Source organism: Scleropages formosus, chromosome 11, assembly GCF_900964775.1.
Source record: "Scleropages formosus chromosome 11, fSclFor1.1, whole genome shotgun sequence".
Classification (NCBI taxonomy): domain Eukaryota; kingdom Metazoa; phylum Chordata; class Actinopteri; order Osteoglossiformes; family Osteoglossidae; genus Scleropages; species Scleropages formosus.
In genome coordinates this window covers 25,984,574-26,003,338 of record NC_041816.1, presented here as the reverse complement: position 1 = coordinate 26,003,338, position 18,765 = coordinate 25,984,574, and the positions used below count along the sequence as shown (strand labels likewise).

At 41.9% G+C, this 18,765-nt stretch overlaps 1 protein-coding gene across 1 annotated transcript; it reads right to left on the bottom strand.

Annotated features, from left to right (window-relative positions):
- Window positions 1-4,324: 4,324 nt before the first annotated feature.
- On the bottom strand, window positions 4,325-17,074 carry LOC108940943 (zinc finger protein RFP-like). The gene is made up of 12 exons (XM_029256379.1): window positions 16,412-17,074; window positions 14,940-15,035; window positions 13,318-13,545; window positions 13,139-13,221; window positions 10,875-10,925; window positions 10,052-10,239; window positions 6,893-7,473; window positions 6,442-6,537; window positions 5,792-6,025; window positions 5,420-5,567; window positions 4,962-4,988; window positions 4,325-4,875 (listed from the first exon to the last, which is right to left on the bottom strand). Exons 1-12 carry the CDS (start codon window positions 16,973-16,975, stop codon window positions 4,328-4,330), a joined length of 2,844 nt encoding a protein of 947 aa, XP_029112212.1. The 5' UTR covers window positions 16,976-17,074; the 3' UTR covers window positions 4,325-4,327.
- Between the last annotated feature and the right edge of the window lie 1,691 nt (window positions 17,075-18,765).

Below are 18,765 nucleotides of genomic sequence, written 5' to 3'. Positions count from 1 at the left end.
AACAATTTGGCGTCGTGTTCAGGATGCGTCGCCTCCCCCTTCGGCCTTGCGCTCTGTGTTGCCAGGTTAGGCTCTGGTTTGCTGCGACCCCCCTCGGGACAAGCGGTTTCAGCCTGTGTGTGTATGGATACATGCCAGGACAGCAGGTTTTAACTGACTGGCCAGTACGCGCAATGATCCCTGCTTTGTCCTCCTGTTCTTACAGTTTTACCATGCACATGTAGTAAAACACTTCACATCAGATTTAAACAACTTCAAAGGACATGTAAGCAGATGTTGCAATACTGTCTCTTTTGTGTGAAGAGCCAGTGCTCATTGAGCTCAATAGATCATTTCCTGCAATCATCCACACCCACATATATTATAATAAATTGAGACTCGACTGCTTTCATTTGAATTGTTTACTTTTCCAAAGAGTGATTGTGGGCTGTAAACGTTCAGTGGTTTTTACACTAGCGGCATGCTGGGTGTGCCGGGTTCAGGGAGGGACCGGCTGTGAGGTTTTGCGGGGTGAACTTACAAAGTTTTTATTAAAAACGTAAAACAAACACAAGATCAAAACATTCTCAAACACAAAAGAGGAACTTCGATGAGCCAGAGCAACCACACTCGCTCCAGGCGCATTTCCGCAGCGCTGCGAACGGCTCTCCTTCATTACTGACATTTTTAAAAAACAGGTTTCAGATACTGTGGCTGCACCCAGCACTTGTCTCAATCAGGTACGGCCAATAATCCAGGGAGTGTCTCTGGTCCAGGACCTTCTCAAGTGTGTGGCAGCAAACTTATGAGTTCAATACACACACACACGCACACACACGGACTGTCTGAAGCCACTTGTCCCAAGTGGGGTCGCGGTGAACCGGAGCCTATCCCGGCAACACAGGGCACAAGACTGGAGGGGGAGGGGACACACCCAGGACGGGACGCCAGTCCGTCCCAAGGCACCCCAAGCAGGAGTCGAACCCCAGACCTGCCAGAGAGTAGGACCGACCAAAATTACTGCACCACCGCTGTCCCCCGAGTTCGATATACTATAGTACAAAATCAACAAAATACATATTAACAGTATCTATATAACTAAGGAAAAGAAAATGATTTTCCTGTTCGGAGAATAGAAAACAGATTTTTACCTTACTTACTGAGGTCAGTGAAAATCAACCAACCAACGTCAACAACCGCTTGTCCTGAGTGGGGTCATGGTGAACCAAAGCCTAACCCGGCAACACAGGGCACAGGGCCAAGGGGAGGAGGGGACACGTCCAGGATGGGACTCCAGTCCGCAGCAAGGCATGCCAAGTAGGACTCGAACCCCAGACCTGTCACACTGCCAGGCACCGCTCCACCCTCTATATGAAAAGCAAAAAAAAATAACAGGAGACCCAGAACTCATACCCAGTTTTCACAATCTGTTTTACATTTAATACACACACACACACTTTCAGAACCGCTTGTTCCATACAGGGTCGCGGGGAACCGGAGCCTACCCGGTAACACAGGGCGTAAGGCCGGAAGGGGAGGGGACATACCCAGGACGGGACGCCAGTCCGCCGCAAGGCACCCCAAGCGGGACTCGAACCCCAGACCCACTGGAGAGCAGGACTGCAACCCAACCCACTGCACCACCACGCCCCCTTGTCATTTTATATACACTTTTCTCCAAAGCAACTTACAATGTTAAGCTATTTACATTGTGTGTGTGTGTGTGTGTGTGTGTGTGTGTGTGTGTGTGTGTGTGTGTGTGTGTGTGTGTGTGTGTGTGTGTGTGTGTGTGTGGTGGGTTGGACCGGGTCCTGCTCTCCAGTGGGTCTGGGGTTCGAGTCCTGCTGGGGGTGCCTTGTGACGGACTGGCATCCCGTCCTGGGTGTGTCCACTCCCCCTCTAGCCTTACACCCTGTGTTGCTGGGCTAGGCTCCAGTTCCCCACAACCCTGTATGGGACAAATGGCTCAGAAAATGTGTGTGTGTGTGTGTGTGTGAGAGAGAGAGAGAGAGAGAGAAGGACTAGGTGCTAGTGTAACACTTTGTGAACTTTACTAAATAGTGCTCGGGTGGAGGTGGTACATTAGTTGTGCACTCTGTTTACAGCCTGTTTTTTAAACCCAGCACATCAAGACACTTGTTGGGCTTCAACAATAAAACTCAACAATACAGCACATTAAAGTTAATTTCCCATGACATTCACAGGTATAGAAGCAAATAATTTAATCTAACCAGTTTTTAATGAAGGTGTAAGGGCTTTGGGACAGTGACAACATGGTAAAATGCTGATAAATCATAACTGCTGACACTTGTATATAATTGTGAACAATGCAGTGCATTTTTTTGTAATTACTAGCTGTAGGTGAGCAGGACCTGAGTCAATGTGACTAACTACCAACAGGAACAGATTTTTTACTCTGGTTCAGTAGTGAACACAATATAACGGTTGGAAATACAGTATATCATTTAATGAGTGCTCTAGGGGCATCTCGCTTATTGCCCAAAGTGAATTTATTTCTCTCCAGAAGTAGCTTACAATGTTGACTTCATGATGTTGTTTTAATTATTAATCAAAGCAGTTCTAATAAAAAATCATTTTTATTTTTAAATGAAAAACTGGGGGTGTGGTGGCGCAGTGGGTTTGGCATGTGCCTGCTTTCTGGTGGGTTTGGGGTTCGAGTCCTGCTTGTGGTGCCCTGTGATGGATTGGTGTCCTCTCCTGGGTGTGTCCCCTCCAGCTCTGTGCCCTCTGTGCCCTCCATTGTCTGGTTAGGCTCCGGTTTGCTGCGACCCCCACTTGGGACAAGCAGTTTCAGACAATGTGTGTGTGTTTATGAAGAATAATAAATGTAATTAGCAGAATGCTTAGAACTAGTTGCAAGGAGGTCTACTTTTTTTCTTGTTGTTTTTGCATTACCCTTCACTTTGCAGAGTTGAAGGAGGGATCTCTGGTAAGGTGATATATAATAAAATATTCAGGTCTTGGGTCTTGTTTCCTCTCACGGAGCTGTGGTTAAATACATTACATATTTACATTTAAATTTATTATTATTATTATTATTATTATTATTATATTTCTGTAGGGAACCTTTCAAAGTAATGTATTCAAATACAGAAACAGAGTTCTGGAAATCTCAGCTGGACTTGTGTCAGTTCTGAGTTCTTCTGCATATTGCTTATCAGCCTCTCATCAACGACAGAAATTCTTTCACGCGAAAGAGTCCAAAATCTGTTCCTGATGTTCCTGCAGCTGAAATGTTTGCCCCATCTTGTGGAGGAAAGTTGTCTGACATTTTTACCAAATCACCGCGCCCCATATTAGTTGTGGTCCTTTTTTTGTGGTTGATACAGCTTTATTGCAATTTATTTTTTTTATTAAGAACAAGAACATCTACAATCAAACAGGAGTAATATTATCTGTAAAGATCAGAATCTACTTAACACATTGTAGCATAAACTGACAAACTAGAGCAATCAGGGTTCACATCATAGCTGTAGTATAAAGATGAAGGATAATTGTGCAAATTATGAATTACAGTCCAATGAAAAATGAGAAAAAAAATAGAATTAAAAGCAAACTGATTAATAGTATCCTACAATGATCAATGTGCAATGTGGATAAGACTACATAGATATACATATATAAAAAAGCACATCAACATATATTTGCAAGGACTTGTATATATACTACATCTGTCATTTAAGGGGCACCAGTAAACACTGACATATCCATTTAGTAGTAATTTACTATTCATGAACGTTAGCTTCTAATATAAACAAGTTTTATCATTTATTTCTGTATGAAAGCAACATAGCTTTGTGGTAAATTGGCTGACTTTTGGTTTATATGTTTAAAATTTGGGGGCACGATGATGCAGTGAATTTGGTCGTGCTCTCTGGTGGGTCTGGGGTTCGAGTCCCGCATGGGGTGCATTGCGGCGGACTGGTGTCCCGTCCTGGTCGTGTCCCCTACTCCTTCAGCCTTGTGCCCTGTGTTGCCGGGTTCGGCTCTGGCTCACCGCAACCCTGCTTGGGACAAGCGGTTGTAGACATTGTGGGTGTGCGTATACTTGCTTTGTATGCACTTCCATCTATGCATCATCATACCAACAGAAGTAAAAATTTCACATGTATCATTGTATTTTGAGTAAAATTTCTGCTGCTGATTTTGTTTACTTTTCTTAGCACAAAGAAATGGAATCGGCACGTCAGTATGGGTTTAAAACAAGTTACATTACATTTACAAATTCCGCAACCATCCCCTACAAAGATCCACTGGTTGTGTCGAGTCAACGATCCTTCTACGAACTTTGTGAACAATTCTTGCCGACTGCTATAAGCAGGACTGGTCAGAAAGATGACATTACAGGGGTGATGATGAGTGGCGCATCATTTTTGCCTCCCTGCTTAAGATGTGGACTGAAGTACGGATAGAGCTTCTCAGTGAATTCACAACCGGTGAAAGTGTGGATGTGAGACCTTGCTTCCACATCATAGAAGGAAACCTCACCCTGCTCATAATCCACATACACTCCCACATATGTGGGTTTAGACCTCAGAGACAGGTGGAGTGGGTTGTCATCCAGGGCGGTATACTGGTTGTCATTGAAAAGAACCAAAGCCCAGTAACTATTCTGGGGGTTGACAGTAATGAGTCCCTTCCTGCTGATGGACTCTCCAGCCACCCCCAAATCCCAGCCGCTTTTGTCCCCAACATTAACCTCCCAGTAGTGTCTTCCGGAAGTGAGCTCATTACATCCCAGGATACTCCCGAAAACATCGAACCTCCCTGGACTGTCAGGAAGGTCCTGCTGGATGTCCCCACATCTCACTTCTCTCCTGTCCTCGGACAGGATAAGCAGCGGGTTCGCTGTGCTGGGGTCCAGCGTCACGTCAACTGTTGGAGAAAGAGGTAAGGCCTCCGCCAAGACGTGAACATTTGGGGCTATATCATTAAAAGTGTGCAGCTGATGTGGTACATACCTGAAAACTTCTGGATTCTTCCCAGTTCTGTGGGACAAAACAGACGCAGTTACACAATAAAAGGGTTAAATCCGTCACTGTGTGAGAAGGGCACTCTGTAAAAGTACATTGAATTAAATATGTCTAATTGTAAAATTTACTCAGCACTGTGGAATCTCGATTGCTTGCAGTATATTAATATTGCCCTCTAGTGAGCAGAAATACACAACACACACACTGCCAGAACCCGCTCGTCCCATGTGGGGTAGCGGCAAGATGAAGCCTAACCTGGCAACACAGGGCGCTAGGCTGGAAATTTAAAAAATGGTGTCTGAGTTGTGTCTTTTACATGGCTGTGTTGTGGAAAGAAAACTGATGTGTGGTTCCTCAAACTAAACTTCTTTTCCTTCACATACTTTGTGTCTTTGTGAATTCACCACAGTAAACTGATTTCTAGTTATCGTTGCATGAGTGCTTACCAATGCCAGAAAGGCTATCCAGCATCTGGTGGATTTCTTCCATCATGAAAGAGAGTGTTGTCCTCATAGTTCCCAGGGACAGTTGAGTATCTACAGAAACAGAAGTCCAGTCTTTGTCCTCCTCTCTATTAGCCATCAATGGGAAGCTCTGGAAGGAGGATGAGAAATAAAGCGGATAAGAGTGACTATTGAAGTCTTAGCCGGTTGGCAGAAAACTGGACGCTCTTCAGGTCAACTATCCATAGAGTCAGAACGAGTCCACATCGACTCGATGGCACATAACACCACCAACAAGAGTGACCATAATATCAGGTGAAAGGTATAGAAGATTGGTTCAAAGCAATCTGGTCACTATCCTCTCTGAAATCTCACCTGCAGGAAGTTGATGTGATCTTGGTCTTCTGAGATGTTATCCAATTGGGCAATCTTTTTTCTCAGATCCTTAATCTCTTTCCAGATTTCCGCTGTGAGGTTTTGCACATCCCGTTCCATTGTTTTCAGCTTCTTCTGAAGTGGCCTGAGAAGACCATCTTGGGTCTCTTGCACAATGGTCTGCACTACCTCAAAAACCTCGTGGATCTTCTTCATTTCCTTGTCAATATGGGTCTGAAAAGCAATGAGGCCACAAATGCACAGTTGACAACAGTCTAGTAGACACTTAATTTATGACTTACCATTTCCAGGATCTAGGAAGACATGCGTGATGAGACCCCTGACCCATGAAATTTATCCACTTGTATTGCCTTTCACAATAAAGCTGGTATGTACTGGTTAGAGCTACTGCCTTTAGATCTGAAGCTTCTAGATTAAATTCCAGCTGTAGTACCTTTGAGTGAGGTACTTACCTTTAATTCCTCCAGTGAAATTATCCAGCTGTATAAATGGTTAATTATTTATAAGTAGAGTAACATTGTGAATTTCTACAAGAAAAGTATCAGCTAAAAAAAAATTGAAATAAACTGTAGCTTATCTGGATTTATTACCGATCGCAAATAACATGATAGTCACGTAAAAGTTCTTACCCTGCTAAGCTCCACTTCCTGTTCGATTTCATCCACCTTCTTCTCCCTCTCCCAGATCTTCAGCAGTATCTCGTCTTTCAACTCCTCTAGTTTTTTCTGAAGAAAACAAGCCACAGGTTGCTATGGTCTGAAGTGTAAAACGGAACTCATTGTATTACATGTCACTAAAGCAGTTGAATTCATTACCTAATCATCTAATTTTTTTTCCAGCTTTCAGCTTTTTTAAGTCTTTCTTTGCCGTAGAAATACAGAGGTCATGGAATCTTTCTCATGAGGAGAGAAGCTTTATCCTCTGATCATTTTCCCGGTTGGAAAATTTGACTCTGTACCCATCTAGTATCAGCTTTCTGAAACTTCCACCCCGTTACTGTCAAACTTTCAGACTTTCTGTTCCCTCCTATCACGATGGGCATCTTTGCTACCAGTGTTCCAGAAAACAAAGTCTCCTTACCTTCTTCCTCTCCCATTCCTCCTCAGCAGGGATTACATCATGTCCATCTCGCACACACAGGGCACACACACATCTCTGTTCTTCATGAGAGTATAGCTCCAAGGGTCGCCCGTGGGATGGGCACGCCTTTGCATCCAGATCCCTCATGGGTGCCACCAGTTTGTGGCCACGCAGCCTCCTGCAGCTCAAGTGCATCTTAATGTGCTCCTTGCAGTAAGACACCAGACACACCAGGCAGGACTTGACAGCTCTGAGTTTCCTCCCTTCAAGGCAGGCATCACATGGCACGTCTCCCTCCTTTGCTTGCCACTCCTGTATTTTCCTCTTCCGGGGGCTTTTAAGCTCCAGGACTATCTCCCTCAGTCCCACGCTAACCTTGGGGTTCCGGACACAGAAGGCTTTGCACAGTGGACAAACAGAGTCATTGTACTGAAGATGGCGATCCAGGCAGGATTTACAGAAACTATGACCGCAATATGTGGTGACTGGATCATCGAACATGTCCAGACAGATGGAGCACTTCAGATGGTCTTTGAGGAAATCTTCCGACATTTCTGAAGCTGGTGTAGGACTCGCCATGCCTGGAGGAAGGAGAAGTGCAGGAGCTGAATAAACAAGTGAGAGTACTAAGGTTCCTCTGCGTCACATTTTTAAAGAAACTGTAATGTATTGAATCACGTTACTAGGAGTTTCAGTGGGAATGTTGGATATTGTAAAGAGCATTTAAAGAGTAAAGAGTATTGCATTGTGGGTGCAATGGAATTGTGTTCAACCGCTGTGGGGACTCACAGGGAATATAGTATAATATAGTTCAAAGATATGCTATTTAGGTTCACCCATATGTGTGACTGACAAAGAGTGTGTGTTCCACTGATGTATGGATGAGTGATGCAGTGTAAGTAGTGTATCTAGCAGTGTAAGTCACCTTGATGAATAAGGTGTGTGGGCTGATAACACTACATAGAGTTCATTGGAAGTCCCTTTGGAAAAGTGTCTGCTAAGTAAATAAATGTAATGTAAATATAAGGGGGTGAGTGTGTTGGCCACAGTAATTTTCTTTTAACAAATACAATTTCCCTTGAGGGACTTTAACATAAACTGGCACTTCATGTTATGAACATTTCAATTAAGAGTTTTTGAAGATTGTAAAGTTTCACTCAGCATAGAACCAGTTGTGTTATCAGGGACTTTTACAGAAACCACCATGGAAAAAAATAAAGGGATGTGTCTATTATTGTTTTTAATTGTATAAGATGATAAAGTAAAGTGCCCAGATTCTGGCTGACATTGCATGTGCTTACACGATGAATCAGTCTGTCACAATTTTTTTTTGTCCTTGGTTCTAAGTGGGATACACGGCTGGTATATAAGATTAAAAACTTTTAGGCTTTAGTATACTTTTAGTACATAAGATTAAAAACTTTTAGTAACTCTTGGGAGTTACCCTGCTCTGAAATCCTCCTTTTACCTAATGTAGCATAAAGTGATGACATTATTTCAAAGCAGGGTAACTCCCAACACTATCCTCCATTATACTTTATCCCATTCTGCTTTTTAATTCATTTTTGCTTCCTTGTGTACAGGAAGAACACAGCACTGTTTTGTTTAATCTATTAAATAGAACACAGCACATTAAATAGGAGGTTATGGATGTCACACCTTTTTTTTCAGAAAATTTAAGCAATCAATGCGAAAATATAATTTTTTTGGCAAATTAAAATTTGGTTTTCATAATAGCACACACACATTTTCTGAACCGCTTGTCCCATACGGGGTCGCGGGGAACCGGAGCCTAAACCAGCAACTCAGGGTGTAAGGCTGGAGGGGACACACCCAGGACGGGACGCCAGCCCGTCGTAAGGCACCCCAAGCAGGATTCGAACCCCAGATCCACTGGAGAGCAGGACCTGGTCCAACCCACTGCACCACCGCGCCCCCCTCATAATAATACTTCATCTTTTAATTATTTTTCTTTCTGTGTTGGCACATTGTTATATGCTTTTTTTTGCCTTCGGAGAGCAATGAGTGCCAAGAATCTCTTTGGTCAATAACCAACAACACTTTGATATTCTGATTTGTTTTCTGTCCTATTTTATCTATGGGGTCTTAGTCACTGGTCAATAGAAAGGTTTCACATACTGTATGTACTAATTACAATCTATTTTTTTCGAAATAGACCTCTTCATCTATCTAATTATTTGTTCCATTTGAAATAAAGGTAGTTTCTCAGACTTCCTGGAAATTGCAATAATGTCAGCAAACAATAATAGCATTGCATTGTTCTTTGAAATGCATGTTGCTTTGGCGAAAAGTGTCTGCTTAATGAAAATGTCAGTATTACGTTCAGCTGATGCTTTTCTCCAAGGCAACTTACAAAATTAAGGTTAATTATTTGCCCATTTAGGTAGCTGAGTAATTTTACTGGTACAGTTTGGGGCAAGTATCTTGCTCAAGCATACTGCAGCCAAAGATGGGGATGGAACATATATCCTTTGGATCCAAAGGCAATAGCTTTAACCCCTACACTACCAGCTCTCCTTCGTAGCTACAAAGGAATTGAAATTTCAGAAATATATCCATCACACTAACAGGAAAATACAATCTAAGAGGAATCTAATATTCTGAAAGCAATCATTACAAGAGACACCACATGCACCCTCCAGCAATCTGAAATAAACATCACTGAATACACCTGAAACCAAACACATCTTCCATGTGACAATCATACTAAAGTATCCGAAAGGTAAAGAAGGAAACATTTTAAATAGCCCTTTTTATGTGCGTAGCTGTGAAAGGATATGTATAGTTGCTGTAGAATTCAACAGTACCTGTAAAGCATTAATCAACTTTTAATCAGCTTAAACTCTTTTAAGCATTTATACAAAAACTATCCGTTGTCTTGCATTTTATCTTCGTGTACCACGAGAAAAAAAAGAAAAAAAAAAAAAAACATGCTCTAAAAGCTTGAGTTAGGTCTAAAAACTACAGTGGTATCTTGACACTGACTGCTTAATGTCATTCTGTAAGTGGAGAATAAATTAAATACTGTTACATTAACATTCAATGAGAGCATTACAGTTATACATATATACATTATATATGTTATATATTATAATAAAAGTCTGGATTTTTCAAAAGAAATTTATAATCAGCTATTACCTTCTGCCGTTGCCCTGCTTTTAAATCTATGCTTTGCTGCGTGTCTCTCTCTGTGTTTCTGTCTCTTGTCTCCATCTCCCCCTACTTTCCAGTAAATTTCAGTGTTTCTAAGTTTCGATTCTCGGATGGTTTGTGGGAGGTAACTTCCTTCTGTTGTGACTGTGGTGTTCTGTGCTGATCCTCTTCGTCTTTGTTATCATCCACCCTCTGGAAACTTGCGCAAACTTAACTGGTTTGGCAGTTTTTTTTTTTTTTTCTTTTTTTTCTTTTTATGGGGAGTTTCTAATGGTCTGCAGAGAGTTTCCTGGGATCTCCAGTGTTCCACAGCTCTGTACTGCTTCCAAGACCAGGTAGAAGACAAACACTGGGTGAGGTAGCTTAATATCCCAATGACGTCTGCAGTGAAACTTTTGAGTCCTGAGATAAAATTTCCAGCAGCACATGTTGCCACACTCCATGATTCGCCCCAGATGCTTTTCTGTAAAGCGACACACATCTCATAGAAAACACAATGTGTCCATTATATTAGCAGGAAGAGACACTTAGATGCAGACGTGTGATTCTTAAGTACAGTTAGTTTTTCTTTCCACTATATGAATCAACGTTCATCACATGAGTAGCTGCATAAAACTTTATCAGAATGTCGACGATTTCTAATTACCTTCCTAGAAATAATTTTTTTAAAAATATACATATACCTTTGGGGGAGTGTGGTGCTGCAGTAGGCTTCGCTGGTGCCTACTGGTGGTGGGGTTGGGATTCAAGCCCTGCTTGGGGTGCCTTGCGATGGACTGGCATTCTGTCCTGGGTGTGTCCCCTGCACTCTCTGTTGCGAGCCAAGACTCTGGCTTGCAGGAACAAGCAGCTGTTGATGCTGGTTGGTAAACATTTACATTACAGGAGTAGCTGCATAAAAGTTTATGATGTTATGGTGCATGAACATTTACACCTTACATGAACTTAAGAGATGATGAGCAAAGTGAATCTGGAAGAGGTGAGTTCTAAGACTCTTTTTAAATGTGGACAGAGATTCAGAGTGAGAGGGGGAGGTCGTTCCACCACAACGGAGCCAGAACCGAGAACCTTCGTGCTTTACCTTTTGTGCGTGGGACCACCAAGCGGGAAGATGTGGAAGAGCGTAGCAGTCTGGTTGAAGTGTAGCAGATGATCAAGTTTTGCAGATAGTCGTGTAGATCAAGTCTCTTTCTTGATGCTTGTTCTTAAGCAGTAAAGTGTTCCTGCTCATTCACAATATCACAGAGGCACAGAGGGCTCATCCATGCTGAAGAAATCCAGGTGCAGCGGCACACAATATGTTTAATTTAATTTATTGTTTACAGAGTCATGTATTATCATGTATTCAGCACCTGTGCACAGCACAATGAGGTTCCTCCACAACACGTACTTAGTAAACACAGACAGCCCCCAGCAATAAATACAAGAATAAATTCAGAAAATAAATAGAGTAGTGTAAATACAAACTCATACAATAGATGCAGATAGTAGAAAAATACAGATAATAGAACAAGCAATAACTACATAGCATTGATACATTATGCACAATAGTCAAGACAATGTGGAGTTGTCAAAAAATGTTTGAGTGTATGCTGAGAAACCTGAGAGCTTGTAGGTTGAAGGTGTCTCTGAATCTTTTGGTGCGAGTGCTAATAGTTTGCTAAATCCTTCCTGAGAGAAGGTAGGAGAAAAATGACCCTGAGGTTTTGCTGTGATACTTTTGGTCGTTTTTAGGCAGAATGTAATTATTTTATTGCACTTGCCATTTCTTTTTACATTTATAACCGTTTTCTTGTCTTTTTTTTTTTGTAATGCACTCATGTTCCTTCAGACCCTTAACCTGTAAGTGATTTTGGAGAAGAGTCTGAACAATATTTTGCAATGCAAATTAGAAACAAAATATGGAAAAAAAGGTAAAGGAATCAGTGGCGTCACTAGGGTTTGTGTCTCCCAGTGCGGTAACTCATGGTGTCACTTCCCCATGGACCTCCTCCTGTACCAGACCATACAAACTCCGTATTAATGTTTTTTGTACTAATGTTACTCGTAAATCCTAATTCCCGTATGTCACTGAATGTAATGGCAATAGTAGTGACATAACCAACGAGCAGAACTAAAAGTACACCTTTAAATTACAATATCATACGCACAGCTTAAATGTATTTACATTTACATCATTTCATGTGGTTAAACTGAAAATTCGGTAAGAAAACAGAATTGAAAGTAAAAATGTTTAAGAACTACATAAAATTTATGTTTATTTTTATGCTATCCATATAGGTTCACAAACACTAATTGCCACAATATTGTAGCTAAAACACCAGAAAAAGTGACAAAACAGCGACTGTAAAAACAGCAGTGGTGACGAAAACAAGAGCGCTTGCAGACGAAACCACGTGATCCAAAGCACCAATGTAATTGTAGTTGTAATTGGTAATTGTAATTGGGTAACACTGAGTGCTCTGAGCACATTGGAAGGTTCATAAAGTAAATGAGCACAGAGTTGTATGCCTGTAGGTATATTAATACATGTAAGCTGGGCTTTATTACGAAAAATGTTTTTCGTTCTTTTAACTAACCACAGAGTAGTTTTTATAACAAATTCCACATTTCTGCTGAAACACTGCACAAAAATTTCTTCGACAGTCATTTTGGTGTCACCCCCTCTGATGGTGTCACCCAATGCGGTCAGCACCCCCCAGTGATGCCAGTGAAAGGAAGTACTGAACAAGGAAGAGATTTAAATTCATTAATTTTGCCATTCATAGTAGTCCTCTAATTAATACAGGTGATCCCCAATTTACGACGGGGTTATGTTTCACGAAACACATCGTAAATCGAAAATAACGTAAGTCGAACCATTGTAAATCGGGAACCACCTGTGTATTAGTAAATATGAAACGATAACGAATTAATAATTTATATTATATTCTATATTCACAGTTTAACTTTCAAGGTGCGCATGGTTGTTCAATGACCTTATTTTTTGGCAAGTAGTCAAAGGCCAAGCATGAACTGAACATGGCCTCTGTCCTCCATGGGCTTTCGGATTCAGTCGATTTCAGTGTCCACTACTTCTCTGCGTCTCTCTTCTCACCCTTGAAGAACTCAGAGTACAGTTTGGTATGTGGAGGAAAGCGCAGGAAAGGGAAGTTCTACAGCAAGGAACAGGAGACATTATTTACATGGGTGCCTCTCAAAATTTTCTTGCATTTATTTCTGACCAAGGAGGAGCAGCAAAAGTTACACACCTGTAAGAAGTGTATGTGGTCCTCAGAATGAGAGAGTCGCTCCAACTCAGCATTTCTTCTCTGAAGGTCTGCAATGTCCTCCTCCAGCTCCCTAATGTGCTCTTCAGCCCTCTTTTCAGCTGCTTTCTGCTCCTCCACCGTCACGTCAATAAGTTCTGCTTGGCTTCTCTCAACAGACCTCTCCAGCTCACTGGAGGAGCCTTGCACACCGCATCCTACATTACCCTGCTGTTTCAGAGGAACAAAAAAAAGGATTATTGGATTTACATGTCATCCTTTAGCTGACTTTTTCTCCAAAGCCTCTTAACAGTGATAAAGGTACAGTTATTTGCACAGCTGGGTAACATCTTCAGAGCAATTGAGGATAAGCACCTTGTTCAAGGTGTAGATCAAACCCCTGACGTTTAGATCTAAAGGCACTAATCGCAACCACTACGCTACTGGCTGCCCCTGGATTTTTTTTTTTTGAGACCCCCAAGTTTTCGTACAACAGCAAAAGAATGTACACTTGTACACTGCAGTACAGAATTTTCACGGATACAGACATTTCCCAGTTTAGCTGTGTATTTTTAATTGCATTTTCTTCATTGTATTTTTCTAAAATTTCTTGTTGCAGAACAAAATGTCTTGTGTTCCCACCTCCCGCTGTTAGATGGCAGAAAAACACACTTGGACTTAGTGGAGTGGGGTGGGGTGGGAGGGAAACAATTTCATTCTGGATATTTTCTATTATAGGTACATCCCAGACTTTTACAAAAAGTACCCAGTGAATAAAGGCGCTTATCTATTACTAAATTTTGTCGTCAAGTGGCCAGATATTGAAAACGCGTTTATGTAATGAACTTGGCACGTCCTCATGGCCAGTTCTGTCATGTCCTCAAACACAAATGAGACACATAATCAGCGTTCACGGTGAAACGCTTTTTAATGCGCAATGTTCCATTACATGTTCCATTACACTGCATTTTACTGCTGTCTGTACTCCACTGATTCATTCAAGGTTGTGGGCATTAATTTTTTTCCAGCCATTTAAAAAAAAAAAAAAAATTGTTTTATCTTAGGAAAATATAATAAAATCAACCACCTCATGCTCCGTGTTTCCAGGAGAGAGGCTCATAGGTTCTGCATCTTATGAACTGCTTATGAAAACAGAATAGTCTTACAGAACTTAACATGTGTACCACTTAAGGGATTAAGACAGATTACTAATATTTTATTATTTAAGATGGAGTCATAGGATTTAAACATAATTTGAGTTACGAACAGACCTCCGATCCCAGTTCTATTTGCGGTGCAAGTGTGAAAAGAAATTCTTTTGTAAATTTAAGTACAGGTGTATAAAAATCAATTTTGAAGAGCATTTATAAAACCAAATAACTGATCCGCTTGCAAAATTATCTGCCTGTTTATGACTGTTGATTCTTGCAGTTATGTCTCATGCATAATTCATTGGCTTCTGTTTTGGAATTATGTATAAAAAACGTAAGAAAAATTGCACTGAACACACAACTTCCATAGTCCAGTGCCTCCCTTTTGTTAATTTCACTTCAGCACTAAGTTTCAAGGCTCCCTGTGAACGTAAAGGCGAATCGTATCCCTGTGTGAAGATTGGCCACTCATACCTTGCCGCGTGCTGATGGTAGTTTCACCTCCTCCAGCATCGTAAGTTTGTCTTGGATCATCCTCTGCAACTTCTGCATACTTTTCCTCAGCTGTATCTAAAGATCAAATATGTTCTTTTAATGTATGTCATTTTTGATAGTTAATGCATATATTTTTTAAACAATATGTTCAGCTGTTCCTACAATGTCATATATATTGCAGACTAAGACTTCGGGGCGGTTTTCAGTTCACTATAATTAACGTTCAACATTCCAACGCAAGCTGCTGTGACATATCACAGATCACAGATCAGTACAAAGGAATGACGTAGAAATGACGTTCGGGTTTTGAGTCCATCATTTACCGTAGAACTAATTAATAGATAATTTAGTTTTTTAATTCTTAGTATTTACATTTATTTTAAGTGTATGCTCCAAAGCAACTTAAAATGAATATTATGTAGTATTTAGCTGATTTACCCAATGTAGAATAAAGTGATAACAATATTTTAGATTTATTTAATTTTTTTTTTTTATGAAGACTTGTTCTGCTGCAGCACTGAAACCATAGCCATAGATTGCAGCAGATGTAGAATTTTTTAAAAGTGTTAAAACAATGAAATTATAACAATTACTCACACCTTTTGTGAGTAAAAGTCTATTTTCCAAAGCAGCTTAAAATGAATAATATGTAGTATTTAGCTGATAACTTTTATCCAATGTAGCATAAAGCGATGACATTATCCATCCATCCATTTTCAGAACCGCTTGTCCCATATGGGGTCGCGGGGAACCGGAGCCCACCCGGTAACACAGGGCGTAAGGCCGGAGGGGGAGGGGACACACCCAGGACGGGACGCCAGTCCGTCGCAAGGCACCCCAAGCGGGACTCGAACCCCAGACCCACTAGAGAGCAGGATTGTGGTCCAACCCACTGCGCCACCGCACCCCCGCGCGATGACATTATTTTACACTTATTTAATGTTTTTTTTGGATAAAGACTTGTTCTGCTGCTGCGCTGAAACCAGAGATTGCAGCAGATGTAGAATTTTTCAACCGTGTTAAGACAACGAAATAAAAACAATTACCCACACCTTTTGGTCAGCTGTTGCTGGCCAGACTATGGTTCACTTACTGAGTGAATTTAAATTTGCTAGGTAATGAGGGTCTTGGTTTATCGCAATTTGAAACATTTACAGATTTTCACGATACAATTTGCTGTCCGTGTCACATTGTTAGAGATCATTACTATACTTCAATACTAACAGATTCTGTAAATTACCTTGCTAAAAATGATTTAAGATGTATATTGCTACTACTCATACTACTATACTAATCAGCTCTAATTAAGATCCTATAAAATGCTAATCCTTATTTTGACAACTTTTCCTTTGTTATCTAGAAATGTTTCATCCACCGTCATTTGTCTCTCTTTTTATTTGATAGAACCAATTTTCTCCTGCTTTTATCGAGAATAGTTCGGTTTTCGATACCTTCTTCTTCCTACATTCTGTGACGGCTGGGATGATCCGATGGCCCCAGTGTTCATCGCGGGCACAAGAGGCACAGATGCAGGACCGGTCGGTCCGGCAGAAGCGATCGAGCAGTTGGCCGTGTTGCTGGCAGAAGGAGTCGCCCCGGTTCTTCCACACGGCAACCAGGTGGTGTCTCCTCAGCTCTGCCTTCTGGTAGTGAGGTTCAAGGTGTCCAGAGCAGTATGAGGACAGACACTCCAGGCAGGACCACTGGGCCTTGTATGCCCTACCTTTGGGGCACGCGTCACAGGGCACGTCTCCAGTTTCTAGAAGCATATGTGGTTCGGGTGTGCGATCATTCACAGACTCCTCACCACCAAAGCACGAGTCTTCCGGGTCCTGGTGCGGCTGGAGTTCTGACTCTGGCGGGAACACGGTGAAGCACAGCGGACAGAGGCAGGACTCCGCACGCCTCCAGCACTCCCCGATGCAGGCCAGGCAGAACGTGTGTCCGCAGGGGATGGATGCGGGACGGGTGTATGCGTCCAGGCAAATGGAACACTGGCGCTGTCTGTCACACATGTTTTACGAGGAAGGCAAAGGCACGGACTCTAAATACACTCTTCACCCCGTTCGTCTATTTAAAGAAAAGCGTACACATCAAAACAAGATGTTACTTGTCTACACTTCCAGTAAAAAGAAAATACTCCCACAAGTGTTGCGACAGGTTTCAAATACCTGTCACTTCTCGTTACGTCATCTGAGGCATGTGTCCACCACGGGAATTCCAGGAAATGTAAATCAGCTGACAGGGGGGTGCGGTGGCGCAGTGGGTTGGACCGCAGTCCTACTCTCCGGTGGGTCTGGGGTTCGAGTCCCGCTTGGGGTGCCTTGTGACGGACTGGCGTCCTGTCCTGGGTGTGTCCCCTTCCCCCTCCGGCCTTACGCCCTGTGTTGCCGGGTAGGCTCCGGTTCCCCGTGACCCCGTAAGGGATGAGCGGTTCTGAAAATGTGTGTGTGTGTGTGTGTGTGTGTGTGTGTGTGTGTGTAAATCAGCTGTTTCAGAGATCGGATCAGAGGGTGACTCTGTGGGCCGTGGAGGACAAAGAAAACTCACCGTGACTCACTTCTGCGGTTCTCTTTATTTACCGGAGTTTAATGATTCAATGCAGCATTACGACCACATCGGTCCCTTTCCCTGTGCGAATCGGAAACGTGCGGTGCCGTGGCATATAAAGGGGTGGAGTCCCAGACTTTGTACCTTGCCTCCTCTCCACCTACCATGGTCCTTTATAGAAGTCCAAATATAGATATATTCTACATAGTCCTGTGATCTCCTTCCTTTCATAACAAGCCATTTAGTGCAAACAGGAAATAAATTGAAAGAACACAGTCATTTATTAATCAATGGGGAGGGCGTCGTAAGAGTGGCTATCAGACCAATGGGACACAATTCTGCACCGATATAATTTACTCGGAAGTACGTAGCTGACTCATCCAATTTCTTGCTGCCCCTTTACCGTACACCTATAGAATGGAAGTCGTGGAAATTCGAAGTTGTCTTTCAGTGAATTCATACGAAACACATTCAATCACAAGTTCCACGCTCGCAAAGGACCGTGTTACTCGCCAGCACTGAACTAAAATTTCGAAGTCGCTCTTGTGCGAACGTTTGAAATGAATAAAATGTTTGCACTTTAATAACATCCTTTTCCAGCAGCTGCTCTTTCGGTTTGGAGCTCTGAGCTGCCGGCACTACCCACCGCAACACGGCACCGCTCAAATTATAACAATGTACCAAATGAATACCCTTCTGTTTGACCAAGACCAGAGGTACATATTAATATGTTTTATTAATATGTTATGAGAATAGAATAGTATGAATGGATATATTGAAAGACATTACCTGTTATAATGAAAAGCACCACATACATAATTAACTAAATCACTTTATTTCTGTAAAGTTCCCTGACAGAACAAATGAAACATCTCATCTTCAAATAATTATATTGCCTGGGGTTTTGTAATGGTAACTCATTTTACAGGTGATATGGAATACTCAAGAGTGGTAAATGAAATGTGAGTGTTAAAGTAGAGCTAAGTAACAGCAAAAAGATAATTTTATGCACTTGGAATTACTATTATGAGCAAGACATTTGGGAAGAACTGTTCTTTTATGGGTGAACCTGAACAGCATGGTTTTGGACTGTGGGTGGAAACCAGAGCACCTGGAGGAAACCTATGCAGACATGGAGAGAACATTTAAATTCCACACATACCGAGTGGGATTTAAACTCACATCTTCTCACACCGCCCAAGCACTGCATGATAGCAGCACTACTCGCTGTGCAACCATGCAGCAAAAGACATAC